At 33.7% G+C, this 16426-nt stretch overlaps 1 protein-coding gene across 1 annotated transcript in view; it reads left to right on the plus strand.

Annotated features, from left to right (window-relative positions):
* CNTN5 (contactin 5) overlaps positions 1-16426 on the plus strand; it is a 586668-nt gene that overhangs the window by 103434 nt on the left and 466808 nt on the right. The window contains exon 5 of the mRNA XM_060105234.1: positions 5486-5581. Coding sequence (XP_059961217.1) covers positions 5486-5581 — 96 coding nt within the window. The remainder of the gene's footprint in view (positions 1-5485; positions 5582-16426) is intronic.

The raw sequence follows: 16426 nt of genomic DNA on the forward strand, positions 1-16426 counted from the left end.
CTGCCCAATCTGCTTACAAATTGATCACAAGCTCATGAACTCACACTTGCCAATAAAAACCCACAAAGCTTCATGTTTCTATGGCTTTTGGTCAAGGTACCATTCAATAATCAAATTTTTATTTTAAATTTTGATTTTTATTTTAGTTTAATTTTAAACTATTATTAAGAATCTTGTTTGTTGTAGAGTATCTTACGAAAGACTTTTCATGCAAACAAATAGCTATGTATTAAAATGCTAATTTAGTTATCTCTCAAAATAAATGTATGAATTATTTTATCCATTTTCACTAATTTTCTCATCTCTATATCTTTATCTGTCAGAAAATGATTTTTAATAAGAGTTGCTTATGAAGATTATTTTTAAATTCCTAAAACCAACTATTGGTTGGTTTTAACTTCCAAATATTGAATTGCTTTTTTCTTAATACGTTTTTTAAAAACAACAAAATTGAGTTTGATTTGCCAACTCAAATCTACTTATTAACTGTATGACCAAAGTCAAGTGTTTATTTGCTTTTCACATACATTTAGTAACCTTTAAAACAGAGAAATTACTATTTCATTTCCAGGAAACTTGGCATACAGTAGTATGCTAGTAGCTAGTGTTATTATCCATCCATTCTTTTATTTGCCCTTATATTTTTAACATTTTACAATGTCAAAGATAGTTTCTGAATGAGGTCTGACCGATTTTTATTACAGGATATTTACATTGAATACACAAAAAATCTGACAATAATCTGAATTATCAGATTATTGGAACAAGATAATAGGAAAAATAATAGGAACAATAATAGGAACAATAATAGGAACAAGAACAAAACTGATGAAAGACTTCAATATGCAATCTATCAGTCATTTTTGTGGAAATCATAGAAGTTAAATCCATGAGTCAACTCAAATATATCACTCATCTTAGTTCCTCAGTCTTAACAATCTTATATATGAATCTGATACCCAAAAGTTAGTAATATTTGATAAAGCTAGTGTCTGACACCTGGTCTAAAGTGTTTTGTCTTTTTCAATGGTTTCACTTTTTGTAAAAATTCAAACTCAACTTTAAGAATTTTTGAAGTATAATGAATTATCTCTATAGTCATAGCACTTTTAACATTAGAGAATTAATTGAGAATGTCTGGAGCATTGACAGTCTAAAAGTTATGGCCCCACCTATAGGTTGAATGTATAACCAAGTGCAATTCAAAATGATCACCCCATTTCCATTCCTTCTTCCAAATGCATGACTCCCATAAGCCAAGGATTGCCATTTATTCAGAACAGATCTAAGACTAGGAAATTAAAAACCAGAAGAAAGGTGAACCTCAGCACTTAATTCCTAATTATAAGATTATCTTCTTGCCTTGACCATTTTCCCTCACTTCTCCACAATAACTAACCAATCTCTTATATTTAGCATACATAATCATAAAATTAGTATCCAAAACCCCTGTCACTCTCCAACACTTTAAAATAATTCACCATTCTAGGGAATAATTTCTGAAATATTTGTGTGTGTGTGTGTGTGTGTGTGTGTGTGTAGCTCACACTACACCTACTTAAAGTGTTTCACTGGGTGATGAAACATTTCTAATTGACTTGAAAACTTGCTCAGCCTACTATACCACCCACTGTGATCTTTATGAAGTCTTGCAGAAGAAATCCCTCTTGGACCTTAATATCCAGTGGCACTGTACTTCTCCTGAGTTACTAGAAAGTTTTGATCTTAAAATAATCATGAATTCTAAGACTGGGGACATATCCATGTTTGTTTTGACCCTCTTAAGTTTATGAGTCAAATTTTATGGCCAACTTCCAATAATTTACAAAAGAAGTCTATGACATATTTTCTTAAGTCCTCATGTTATGCTACAGGATTTTTGCCATACCCATTTTGCCTTCACCTGGAATTTGTCAACTACCAATTTTACATTTTGTATTATATACATATATTTTGAAGCTACCTCAAACCCTTTGTGGAATAATGAAGGAAAGAAAAGAAAAGATGGAAATCAGAAAAGCAGTCAGGTAGGCAAGAAGGTTTGAGGAAGGAAGGAAGGAAGTGTCCCAAAGTGTATGTGCAGTGTATGTATGTGTATGTGCTGGTGTGCGTATGTTTGCAACATACATTTAGGGGAATAGCATGAAGTGTTATATGGTACATGCACATGGTATTTACTAGTTACCCATAAGTATGGCTGTGACAAGCTGAAGCAGTGATAGTTTGGACTTATGCATCTATTTGGTGGCATAGACTCATCTGAGCTGGGTCTATGGACAGTTGGCCCAAGTAAGTATGATTAGTTCATTTATATACATCCTTCCTTTACAGTTTTTCTGCATCATCAGTACCTAACATAGTATTTGGTGTACAGTTTGTATTGAAAAAAAAATATTTGTTAAATGAATAAAGGAAATGATTTGTCTTATGTATGGTCAATATGCTTCCAATCACACATTCCAACTCTATATTTTCATGTAAGGCTCTCAGTCACATCATTAATCGTATACCTCTTTTTCTTTATATGGTTTACCTAGGATGAATAGGTGTAATAATTCTGTAAACCACAGTTCTAGTTAAAGCTCCACTCTCAAACTCTGCATGAGTTTCTGAACTTTGAAAAAGGGTCAGAGAAAAGATAAGGCCTGAGGCCCTGGGATTCTTGATCATAAAATTTCTCCTCCAGATTATTACTTGTCCATTTGTCCATGTGTTTTATATTAAGTCCAGAAAGAAGTTTACTTCAGTATATACTTTGAAACTGAGTTTTAGAGTCCTTGTATTAAGATTTTTATTTTTACTCATTTTTTTCTCTTAAAGATCAAAAATAGAACATAAGAACAGGTATTTTTTCCCTTCTGTAGGTGACAAAAAATAATCAAAGTCACATCCATAAAATCTCTTGTTCTTTTTATTTTCATTTCTCTCCTAGATATAATAGAATGTTTACTAAAATAATGTGATAAACACTCAAACTAAGTTCTATGATGAGTACTTCCAAAGAAACCAACTGCTTTCTGTTCACAGTGAGATCAAAATAACTGACTGTATTTTTATTCAGACTATTCTCTCTAGTTTCCATCCCCACTCCAACCAAGAATTTTTTCACATCAATCTGGTCTCAGATCAACCAGAATGTTGCCTGATACGAGGACCACTTTTACATTATAAATAATAGTGTTTTACCCTTTTTCTTTTTCCTAAGAGGAAGGATTTAAATGAGGAAAACACACTCTCCTTCAAAGTGCAGGCTTCTTTTTAGTATTTCTCTATATGTCTTTATGAAAAAAAAAATCTATTCACAGTTGAAGAAAATCCATTTACCTTTGTACTGCTGGTGCTACAGCTCCTAGGAAATAATGACACAGAGAAAATTCCATGAGAAAATGTTAATTGTACCTGTATTAACTGATGATACAAAATAAAGCATTTAGAGCTGAGTGTTATCTTTTGGGTCATTGTGATCTCAAAACACAATTCAGGTCATAATTATTGTACAATCTTCTTTTCTTTTTTGTGTGTCTAATTTCTAGACCATGCCTGTACTTCAATTTATCAGAAATAGGACTTCATTTAGGACCGTTTGCTATTAAAATATTTTTTAACTATGATAGGTTGATTTGAAATATCATAATAAGCACAGTATAAACTTGTAGTAAATATATTGGAAGCTACATATATACTTTTCAGAAAATATTTAAGAAACTCAGTTAAAATAAATTGATAACCAAATAACCTTTCAGAATTTATAAATTCAATGAAGATGAAAAGAGGACAATAAAACCATATAATCTCTAAAGAGATATAACAGCCCCACCGCAACCACACCCTTACTATGCTGTGTTTCTAAGAGTAGTCAAAGGAAGTCAAATGGGAAACCTTGCCATGCTTTGTTATCAGACTGAGGTCATTTGTTGGAAAAAAAGGCAGCCTCTATCTCTAAATGTCAATGCACATTAGTTTAAAGCCATGAATCATATAAATTTGAAAACAAATGAACTTGACTTTTATTAGAAGTTAGTGTGTTTGTTTTTCAAGCCACCAAAAAAAGTAAAAGTAGAATTATTCTTTCTCTTTTGTATTGACACTTTGTTCATCTTTTATTTATATTAACTATTATACACTTAACTACAGTGAAATGCAGAATTGTGTGTAAAATCCTAAACACTTTCTTTAATAATGAATTCCTCTCTTTTTATTCATTATGCCCTTACTGTTTATTAGTCCTTAATGATTTTGAATGTATTTTAAGGGGTTTGATTGTAAATTCAGCAAATAAGTAAATCGTAACCTATATCTCAAAAAAAGTAAGTTATACGATCCCTCTTATAATATTAAAGTTAATGATTTATCTCTTTCATATCCATTCAGTATATTTTATTAACTGCTTACTTTCATCATTCGTCAGTTTAACAGACATTAAATTTTAAGATCTACGTTGTATTACTATGAAATATACTATTTTAGCATGAAATGATGAAAAGTTTGAAAAAATCTCTTTTATGGTTGGTAAATAATGACAGGAAAGGCAGAACATTTTCAAGAAACATTTCTCACTAGGAGAACATGGTTTTACAAACTGGGAATTCTAGGACAATGCTTATTTATAAAAATATTGAGCCCCTACCATTTCCCAGAAACTAAAAATCATTTCTTTGATCAGCCTAGCCCAAGAAAAAAGGAAAGCTACATATGTATTGAATTATGAATAGATTAATAAATGATAAAAGAAATACAAATAATGCCTATCATTCTTTTTTTAAGGCCACTTTATTTTTAGGAAAATATTTTAAATTGTGCAAATGCAACATAATTTAAGGGAAGACAATTGAACCCCAATCCTTCATACATACAAGTGAGTGTTTCGATAACTATAATACCTCTAGAGTAATCAAAATGGATGAGTATAATTAATTTGTACACACTATTCCAGGCTTCCATAAAATAAAAGTAACATGATTTTTTAAACTCACATTTATAGAAAAGAACACCTTATATCTTCATTATATTTTGCTTGAGTGCACAAGTCTTTCCAATTTGGCAAATTCATGTTTGGCTTTACACACCATTCCTAGCACGACAGATAATGAAGCAGCAGGTTGGACACCAGGCACTCCAACCACTTCTATTTCTGTTCTTACTGTGTATCAAGGGGTTCAATAGGTGGTAGAAAAATTAATATGCAGAAAGTATTATAAAGCTGTAAAATAACTACTTATTGTGTTATAAAGGTATTGTTTAATTTATTCCTACACTGGCAACTTGTATGCACTATACACAGAAAGTAGGAGTGTACATATAATCTGAAAATTGTGGTATTTAAAATTGTATGGTAGAGATTTATTGTCAAAGCCTTCCTATCACTGCTTGACAAACAAAATGAAACCTTCACTGGATAATGATAGAAAAGTATGTATAAGTTACAAAATAGTAATTCTTTAAACCCCTTTTTGCCTTGTATCTAAATGCTGTGTTATGTTGACAGATCTGGGAAATTTTAGTGGCCGGACAAGAAGTGCAGTCTCTGTGAGGGAAGGCCAGGGGGTTGTTCTGATGTGCTCTCCTCCGCCTCATTCACCAGGTACAGTCGGATCCCATTCTCTATTGCTGCTGCTCTCTTTTACTATATGTTCATTCTTTTAGACAGGATATTGACTGGGGAATATTCAGGTGAAATGTGCATGGTTTTTGTGACATGTATCAGAGTACCAGATGAGTAATTAAAGACCATATAGTCTAAATGCCATAGGGTAGGAGACTTAGCTCCTCTGATAAGATCGTTTCATTGTCTTTCTAAGTGTTGACTGTCCTGGTTATGTCTCTGCCTGCCACCAGTGAGGAATATACTGCTTGAAGCACAAGGAAAGTGATAAGCTGAAAGAGTAAAAACTATTCAAAATTATTTGGAATGTCAGAGTTGAGTTAACTAAATACCACTGTGCATCTTGTTTTAGAAGATAAGCTGGAAACTGGGTTGTTTATGGCGTAATTTTTCACACTGGAACAAAAACTACTAAGAAATTTTTTTGTTCATACAAAACTATAATTTACTTGTTCTTTTCTTGCTACTTGAGCTTTTGTTTGTAAAAATCATGGTAATAGGTAAGTACTTCTTGGGGTTTGGAGTAACAGAATAGTAAACTGTGCTCAGGTTAATTATCTTACCTTTTGCCAACTCACAGAAAAATATACCCATTATGTTTGAGTCCTATAATTTGAGATGAGTGCCTCTTTGTACCTCAGTATAGTTTTCCTATAATACAATTTAAGAAAGGGCAACATCAATTAGAGAGAGAGAGAGAGAGAGAGAGAGAGAGAGAGAGAGAGAGAATCAAACAACTATTTCTACCTGAGAAATTATGAAGATTTTAGAGTTAACAACTGTAAACAGAATTCAGGATCCTGCTACCTCAACCAATTTTTCTTCTTTGTTTAGAGTGAAAGCCATATTTTTTTCTAGGTTGTATTATTAGTGTAGTGTTTGGGCTCAGTTTTGTTCTACCATAGATAATTCTTATCATAAATTATGATTAGACCTCAATCAGTTTTCTTAAAATTTCTCATCTTTATCTTACCCTCCTAACTTTCTTTTTAATTGAAAGAAAAGTAAACTATGTTTCAACAGGAAAATATTTTTTGAAAACATTCTGCTTTGAAACTCAGAGGAATCACTATGAGGAATAATTTCTGAGTTGTACCAACCTAATTCTTATATGTCAATTCAGTCACTCCAATCCTTTTGTGAGCAGTTAGTGAACTTTACAGGAAACATATCTAGTCTTACCTTTTTTTTTTCTTTTTGTGGTACGTGGGCCTCTCACTGTTGTGGCCTCTCCCATTGCAGAGCACAGGCTCTGAATGCACAGGCTCAGCGGCCATGGCTCACGGGCACAGCCGCTCCACAGCATGCAGGATCTTCCCGGACCAGGGCTTGAACCCGTGTCCCCTGCACCGGCAGGCGGACTCTCAACCACTGTACCACCAGGGAAGCCCTGTTTTACCTTTTTTAAAAAAAGGATTTTAGTAGGTTTAGGAGACTCCTATAGAATTAATACATGTTATGTCTAATGTTGGGTCATTAGATTTGTATGAAGAGAAGTATTAGATAAATAAGTGTTAGAGATAAAAAAAAGGAGGGGAAGATGGAGGAGGGGGAGGAGAGAAAGGAGGAGGAGAAGAAGGAGGATGAGAAAGCAACAGGCTCTACAGAGGATGAAGCTGTTCATCACCAGGCTTACAAGGGTTAGCAATATGCAGTGACCCCTGTGGAGAAAAAGTCAGATTTTTCTGAGGTACAATCTATAATGCAAAGTTGTTGGAACATGTGTTAAAAAATGAAATGAGAGAGGATAATATAAGAAACAAAGCTGCAAGATTACAGATAGACAAATTATCCAATTGGCAGAGAAAACTATATACAGAAGCTTTCTAATGGGAAAAAATAGTATAGAGAATTGCATACACAATAAGCTAAGAATATGTATTAATAATTGATTAAATAAATAAAAATGTGATATCTGATTGAGATCAACAAGAATAAAGTCAGCAAGAGCAAAGCCAGCTGATTGCTTTTGTATACATGTCATAAGAAATATTAGACTGATTATATAATTTAAAATTGTAGGAGAGGTTATATTCTACTAGGTACTCATGTTGAAGTATTATGCCGAATGATCTACTCAAACATCAGTGTTAGCACAGCAAAGTTTTGGGGGACACACGCATGAAACAGAATAACAGGAGTAGCTCAGCGTCTAGACCAATGTTTAACACTTACCAGATGGGTAGTTATCCTCTGATCAGCCAAATCCTATAGCATATCTTTAGCTTTTTTGTTGAACATGGCATTTACATTCTGTCTCCAATTGAAATCCCTGAAGACATGGTTTCCACTGCAGCTCTTTAAAGTTATGACTGTTTATTCTACCAAATTGTACATGCCATGCAGTGTGAGATTGGAACATATATCCTCCCTTCTCCTCATTGCCCATTCTTCTTTCTTCCTCCTTACAAAAAAAGACCCCTACATTTTTAAAATTTCAAGTCATCAAACTCTACACTTTCTTGTTGTTGTTATTCTTCTTCATTTCCTGAAGATTTTACCTTCTTTTTTTTTATTCCTATGGTCTTGTTTTACAACCAATCTCAGCCACTTATCCGTTATCACCAACAGCTACAATCTCATAATTACCACATTTGCAAGCATCTATTCTCTAACTAGCATGAACTATCTTCTGCACACTGCTTATAGTACCCTTATTCCAGGAATCCTTTAACCTCATTGAAATCTACAAATAATTGATCCTACCTCCTTTTCAGTCTTCTTCCCCTCCTTTGATCCTTACTTTTCTCCTTCAATCATTATCATTTTCTTGCATAGAGCCTTGCTTTCTTCATCTCTCTTTGCTTCATCACACTGACTCGACAGTCAGCAAAACCCTGATCCCTATGTAAATCCATTTTTCAGCCTACTGCATGCCTGAAACTACTCAGCTTAATATGACTGTAGAAAAAAATAAAGAGTTATGCAGACTAGTCTAAATTTAAAATATAAACTATGAATTTCAAGTGCACTTATGCTGACCAGAAATTAAGGGGGAAAAAAAAACAAACCTAGTCCTTTCACTGTAATTTTATCAAACTTTCATTGTCTCCCATCATTCAATTTTTCTCCCATCCTCACTTTCAGCTGATAACCATTTCATTGTAAAAGGAAAACAATTAGAAGATAACTTCCACAAGCCTTCATCACCAAATCACACACTCACTAACAGGTGTATTCACACTCTAACTTCTCTTTTTGAGTATAGATGCATTGCTGTACTTCTAAGGCCAATCCCTCAACTTGTGCACTGTAGTTCATTCTTTTTTATCTACTTAAAGAATCACTTCAGTAATTCTCTTTCCTCTCTTCTACATTTTTACCAGAGATTGTTTACTTTCTTCTGTGTTATTCCCAACAGGGTGCAACCATATTGTCCCCTACTTCATCTAAAGACAAAACAAAGCAAAGCAAATGTCTCCTAACTCCTGTCCTCTTTCAGCTACTACCTCATTTCCCTGCTCCTCTCCATAACGAACTCTTCAAAAGCTCTGTCTGTACATGCACTATCCAATTCAACTCCAGTGTGGTCTCTCTGTCTCTTTCTGTTTCTCTGCCCTACTTCTCTGTCTTTTTCTTTATCTTTTTAACAGATTTATTGAGATCCAATTTATATCCCAGGAAATTCACCTATTTTAAGTGTACAGGTTAATGAGTTTTCATGTATTTAATACAGTTGTGTCACTATCACCACAACCCAGTCTTAGAACTTCCATTATTTCAAAAAGGCATGTCTGCCCATGTCCCCAATAACTGATCTATTTTCTGTCTCTATAATTTTATTTTTTCTAAAAATTTTATTTTACTGGAATCATACAATGTGCAACCATGTGTGTGTGTGTGAGTTTGTCTTCTTTTATTTGGCTTAATATGTCTTTACATTTCATCCGTATTGTGGCATTTTTCAGTAGTTTGTTATTTTATATTGCTGAACAGTATTCCTGTGCAGATATGCCCCATTCTGTTTACCCATTCCTCAGTTGATGGCATTTGGATTATTTTCAGTCTTCATATTGGTCACTCTTTCCTTTATAAAATACTTTCTTGCAAGACTCCACACACTCTTGCTTTCCCCTTACCTTACTTCGTAATCTCCTATGCTGACTTTGCCCCATTTTCTCAAACTCTTAATCTTGCAGTCCCCCAAGTAAGTGTTTGTCTTTGAACTTCTTTCCTTAATGAACACTCACTCCCTTAGGTTTCACCTCACAATGATCCTTAAGTACTGATGTCTCCCAAACATATGTTTCCAACCAGGAATCTGGGTTGTATATTCAACTGTCTATTCAAAATTTCCATTTGGATGGCTAATAGGCACCTCAAGCTTAACCATGACTAAAATTGAACTCCTGGTTATATCTTCCCCAAATCTGAGGTCTTTTCCATCTCAATTAATAGCAATTTCATTTCTTACAATTCATCAGCCTTAGAGTCATTCTTAACTTCTCACTTTCTCTCACACCTCACATAGAAACCATCAGTTTTATTGGCCCTACTTGAAATTTTATCCAAAACCTGACCATTTTTCATGCCCTCCACTGATAGTTCTCTAGTATAAACTACCATCATTTCTTACCTGGGTTTTTGCAGTAGCCTCTTAACTAAGCTCCCTCATTTTGCCTTTACGTTTTTTCAATCTATTCTCAACATACTAGCTAAGAGTGATTCCTTAAAACTAATTTGTATCATGTCACCCCTCTGTCCAAAACTCTCTAAAAACTTCTGCTAAAGAATGAAGTGAGTTACCCCCAAATTTATATGAAGCCCAACTTTCGATGTGATGGTATTTGGAGATGGGTCCTTTGGGAAGTAACTAGGTGTATAGAAGGCCCTGAGGGTAGGATCCTCATAATGGGATTATTGCCCTTATAAGAAGAGATATTAGAGAGCTCACTCTTTCTCTCCCCATTGTGACAACACAGTGAGACGATGGCCATGTGCAAGTCAGGAAGCAAGCTCTCACCAGAAACCAACTAACTATACTGACACCCTGATCTCAGACTTCTAGCCTCCAGCATCATGAGAAAACAAATTTCTGTTTAAGCCACCCAGTCTGTGGTATTTTGTTATGGCACCCCAAACTGTCTAATACACCATTTTATTCAGAGTCAAAGCCAAAGTCTTTACAGTGGGTTAGAGAGTCCTTACCATTTGACTCCATGTAATCTCTCTGACCTTATCTACTATTCTCCCTCCTATTTTTTCACATGTAGTCATGGTCTCCCTGATGCTCCACAAGTAACTACACATGGTCCTGCCTCAAAGCCTTTTCAGTTGCTATTCCCTGTGCCTGATCCCTCTTATGCTTGGCATATGAATGTCTCCCTCACATTCATATCTTCCTTCAAATTTTACATTCTTGGTAAAACATTTTCCTGATTTTCCTCTTTTGATATTGCACCTCCACAATTCCTTTCCTCTTTCTCTGCTTTCTTTCTCTCCATAATGCTCATCACTTTCCATATACTGCACACTTTTACTTACTCATTTATTCACTGTCTCCTTGATTTAGAATGTAAATTCCATGAGGACAGATTTTTTGTAGTTTTTGTTCAGTGTTGAACTCCATGCCTAGAACAGTGCCTGGCACAGAGTAGGAGCTCAAAAATTATTTGTTGAGTAAATATATGCATAACATTCATAAATAAGTTAGCCAAGGATTTTAACCCATACACAACTCTCAGAAACTTTGAGAAAGAAATCATAAACAAGAAGAAGTAAATATAGATCAGCCATGTATTCAATAGTAAGAAAACTTTTCTTACCATTCACCTTTTTCTCTAATGATGTTGTGAATTGTAGAATAGATAAATGAAACACGATTTACATAATCAGTATGGAAGAATAAAATGGAATATTTTATATTTTTGTCAAAAGAACAAACGGTAACCTGAATGATTGGATTTATTAGTTGAGATCACAATCACACTGTGAAGTAGTGAATTAATTTTAATGCTTTGCTTGATCAATTAAAAGGAGAACTTTGAAAATGTCTTGGGGAAGTCAAGTCAAAAATTCTTGCTGAAGAGGCAGGGTGAGTGTAGAAAGAATAAGCCAGGGCTACTCAGTGAGAGAGGCCTTGTGATTGCATCCCTGGTCTGGCACCAGTTAGCAACAGCCTCAACAGCTGCCTTTGTTTTGGTGGGATGAGACTGTGCACTGTGAAATGAGTAAATAACTTGAGATGTACTAGAATCTGAGACCCAAATTTCTGTCAAGTCCAAATAGCCATGTAGATCATCACAGCATACCTGGTTAACTGATGCTTGATGCTGCTTTGTTCCCCACTCTTATTTTACTTCCTTCTTTCAAATCATAATTGGTTTATTATTTTATTTTATCAGAGCTTTATTAAGTGAAGTAAAGTGTTGGAAGTAAAAGTTTACTAATATTTTTATCTCTTCTAGTAGATTATATGTTCCTTAAGAGTATGAAACTTTCTACCTCATATTTATATCTCTAATACTTTGTGCACTACCTGATATTTAGTAAGTATTCTGTAAATGCATGTTCAATAACTGAATAAATATGCTGATTCTAACAAGAGTTTTATAAGGCTTTAGACAGTTTCTATTAGCCTCCTGTAATTAGTTTATCAGAACCAACTCACATTTATGACAGATATTTGAGTCACATAATATCATATTCAAATATTATTACAAAGTATTACAGCTACTAAGATTTAGTGGCAACTATATGAAATTGTAAACAGTTTTGACATCAGAGAAGATTAAATAATATTCAGAAATAGTCCCAAAATCCGTTTACTCATGATCTCAAATGGACGTGCAATGCACATTTGTTTTTCTGTGAATAAAAGCAAGAGCTAGGATTGACTCATATTCTAAATTCCCCTGTTTACTTCCCAAGAGAGCAATATTAATTCCTGTCAGTAACATCTGTGAATAAAAACATCTTGATTGGATACTGAAGTAGTTATTTATCTACCAGGATATATATATATATTTCTAGACTGTTAAGCACATCTGCTGAAAATGATTCTGGTTGCCAAAAACTCACTTCTATCAGTTTAGAAATTTTGAAATTCAGGGTTATACTATTAAAAAAAGCTCTTTTAAAATGTAAAAATAAGCCTCATAAAACCTGTAACCAAATACAGAAATACTTTAAGGTTTAGAGGTTATCACCATAGATACTTTTAAATAAAAAATCAATTACTATTTTACTTTAAATATTTTTTATCCTATTTTGTCCATAAGCATTATCTCAGAAGTTTACATCAAAGTGGAACTTAAAATTCTTGTACAATGTGTTAGGTTGTAGTTAAAAATATATATGAATATAGCATTTTACAATATAAGAATCACATTTTCACATTTACTATACCATGTAATCTTTGCAAAATATCTGAGAGTTAGCAATTATTTATCATCCCTGTTGTATTGATGAGGAATCTAACCTTTAGAAAGATTAAGTGAAACCCTTAAGCTCTCATCTTTAATAGATCATAGAACCAGAATTTCAGTCTTTAGTATATATTATACCATATAATTTATATTTTGGATAAAGCTATACTAAAACTTTTATACCATGAACACAAACAAGAGGTTTTTTTTTAAACAATGGAATTATCAGCCTTTCAAAAAATGCTTATTTTATTATATCAAATATTGTACTTAGCTTTTCATTCAGTGAATGCTTACTGAGTGCCTACTATCTTTGTTTTTTTTGTTTTTAATTGGGATATAGTTGCTTTACAATGGTGTGTTAGTTTCTGCTGTACAATGAAGTGAATCAGCTATAGGTATACATATATCCCCTCCCTCTTAGACTTCCCTCCTCCCGCTTCCCCTGTCCCACCACAGGGCACTGAGCTGAGCTCCTTGTGCTATACAGCAGGTTCCCACTAACTATCTGTTTTACACATGGTAATGTATATATGTCAATCCCAATCTCCCAACTCATCCCACCCCCCCACCCCACCATGTCCACACATCTGTTCTCTACGTTTGTGTCTCAATTCCTGCCCTGCAAATAGGTTCCTTTGTACCATTTTTCTAGATTTCACATATAAGCATTAATATACAATACTTGTTTTTCTCTTTCTGACTTACTTCACTCTGTATGTCAGACTCTAGGTCCATCCATATCTCTACAAATGACACAATTTCGTTCTTTTTTATGGCTGAGTAATATGCCATTGTGTATATGTACTACATCTTCTTTATCCATTCATCTGTTGATGGACATTTAGGTTGTTTCCAAGACCTGGCTATTGTAAATAGTGCTACAATGAATATTGGGGTACATATGTCTTTTTGAATTATGATTTTCTCCAGATATATGCTCAGGAGTGGGATTGCTGAATCAAATCAAATGGTAGCTCTATTTTTAATTTTTTTAGGGAAACTCCATACTGTTCTCCATAGTGGCTCTACCAATTTACATTCCCACCAACAGTGTAGTTTCTCCACACCCTCTCTAGCATTTATTGTTTGTACATTTTTTGATGATGGCCATTCTAGCTGGTGTGAGGTGATACTTCATTGTAGTTTTTATTTGCATTTCTCTAATAATTAGTGATGTTGAGCATCTTTTCATGTGCTTTTTGGCCAGCTGTATGTCTTCTTTGGAGAAATGTCTATTTAGGTCTTCCAACCCTTTTTAGATTGGGTTGTTTATTTGATTTTTTTTATATTGAGCTGCATGAGCTATCCTATGTTTTGGAGGTTAATCCCTTGTCAGTTGCTTCATTTGCAAATATTTTCTCCCATTCTGAGGGTTGTCTTTTTGTCTTGTTTATGGTTTTCTTTGCTGTGCAAAAGCTTTTAAGTTTAATTCAGTCCCATTTGTTTACTTTTGTTTTTATTTTCTTTACTCTAGGAGATGCATCACTATCTTTTAACTAATAAATTTAGCCTATTTATATTTATTTCTACTACCTTATTTTATACTAATTACCCTGCTTTTTCTATGATTTATTTGCCCTCATTTCACTTTCATGAGCTTTTTTTTTTAATTAATGGAAGTTTTTTAAATGCATATTTCCTTCTACTCATTTCAAAATTACAATTTTATTTTTGTTACTTCAGAAATTATGTGTAAAATGTTAATATGCCTATTTAAAATTATTTTGATCACTTTATATATGATTGCTTTTGCTGATTAATTGATTCACTCATTCGTTCACTTGTCAAACAGAATCTGAATGCAAGCGTATGGCTAAGATATAAAATTGTTTTAGAATAGAATACATTTAACTGAGTTGTGGATATATGAAGCATTAGGTATGTATAGATATTACACAAGACTTCATATATAAGTCTGAAATCTAGGAAAGGGGTCTGGGCAGGAGACTATAATTTTAGGTATAATTAGCATAGTTGTCTCAGGATTGATTATGAGATTGGTTGGGACCTCTCAGGGAGATTGTTTACAGTGTGAACAGCATGATTTCTTTTGCTATAATAAACAATATGGGGAAAAAACTAATAAAACAAACAAAAAATAGTTGTTCTGTTTCTATGATACCAACCAGTTTAAATAGCTGTGAATTACTGACAGAATTTGTGCTTTTATGTGGCACAATTTCAACAGATCAACTTGAAATTAAAAATATCTACAGTGCACACTTTTTACCTCCAAATGTTTGTAAGGATTAAGTTAACTGCCTAGATGCAAAAGATTCATTGACTATTTAAAGACTGCATTGCTGTAGTTTTCAAACATATAAGATCTAGAATACTCAAAGTTTAATGCACCTTCTATATGCCCAGGAACACCAGAGGCTCAATGGTTGAAAAAGAGAAGAACTTATATCCTCAAGAGAAGAGAACCAGAATCATTATTTGGCATCTCTGTTACTTGCAAAGATCTCTAATAAGTCCTGAGACAGGTGTAAGAAGAGCTTAAAAGATTCAAGCTCAGTCCCAACAAACTTGACTTAAAATAAGAGAAACACCACAGTATATAAAGCCACCTGCATCTAGATAAAAAGCATAATAATTAAGAAATTTATTTGCCAAAAACATTTTATCATTTTCCTTATTCTACTGCCTAGACCCTTAGCTTATTCTCAATTCTACTAGCCTAGTATCATTTTGCCTTGGTAATCTTGTAAAATTATGTGTGATTGAGTCCCAGGCAAAATAAATGCCCAGTCTGATATATCTGGCTCCCTACAAATTCAAAACCATAAACACAGGTCCTGTTCCCCCAAACATGCTCTCCAAACCTACCCATCCCTATCCCTCTACTGTCCCTCGTTCAATCACAGAATTGTGGTGACTCCATGACACTCATGGGGAATACTAGTGCTGAATGTATCCTGAGTCTTAAAGTGAAGGAGAATAAAATATAATAATTGGTTATATAAGAAGTGTCAAGGAAACTGGATTAGAGGCATTACATGAAGATTTACAGGCTAATATTTTATGTCTGCATGTGTGTTTTGAATCATCATAGAATATAGGTGAATTTATAATTAATGAACTATAGCAAAGCTTATGACCTGGCACACAACAAACACAAGAGAGTAAGATACTTCACTGTACTTTAAACACTCTCTTTGTACACTCTCTAATAAATAATTTATTCATTTCAGTAAAGTACTCAAACAGCAATGGACGCTGAATGACTAAGGGCCCTGGTTCTATTCCAGATGCTAAATCAAGTTAGCAACTAAGTTGCTAAAGCAACCCTGCATTTCCTCTAGCCCTGTGACTCCTCTGTGAAGTTTAAATTAGGATAGAGCAAAGGAGGCCTTTAGTACTTACGTCTGAGCTGTAAAACTCCAGCAGAGACATTTAGTATTAAAGAAAAAAAAAGAATTTTTGTTTTTTATTTTCTTTAGATAGAAAATAT

This window comes from Mesoplodon densirostris, chromosome 7 (assembly GCF_025265405.1).
Source record: "Mesoplodon densirostris isolate mMesDen1 chromosome 7, mMesDen1 primary haplotype, whole genome shotgun sequence".
NCBI lineage: Eukaryota > Metazoa > Chordata > Mammalia > Artiodactyla > Ziphiidae > Mesoplodon > Mesoplodon densirostris.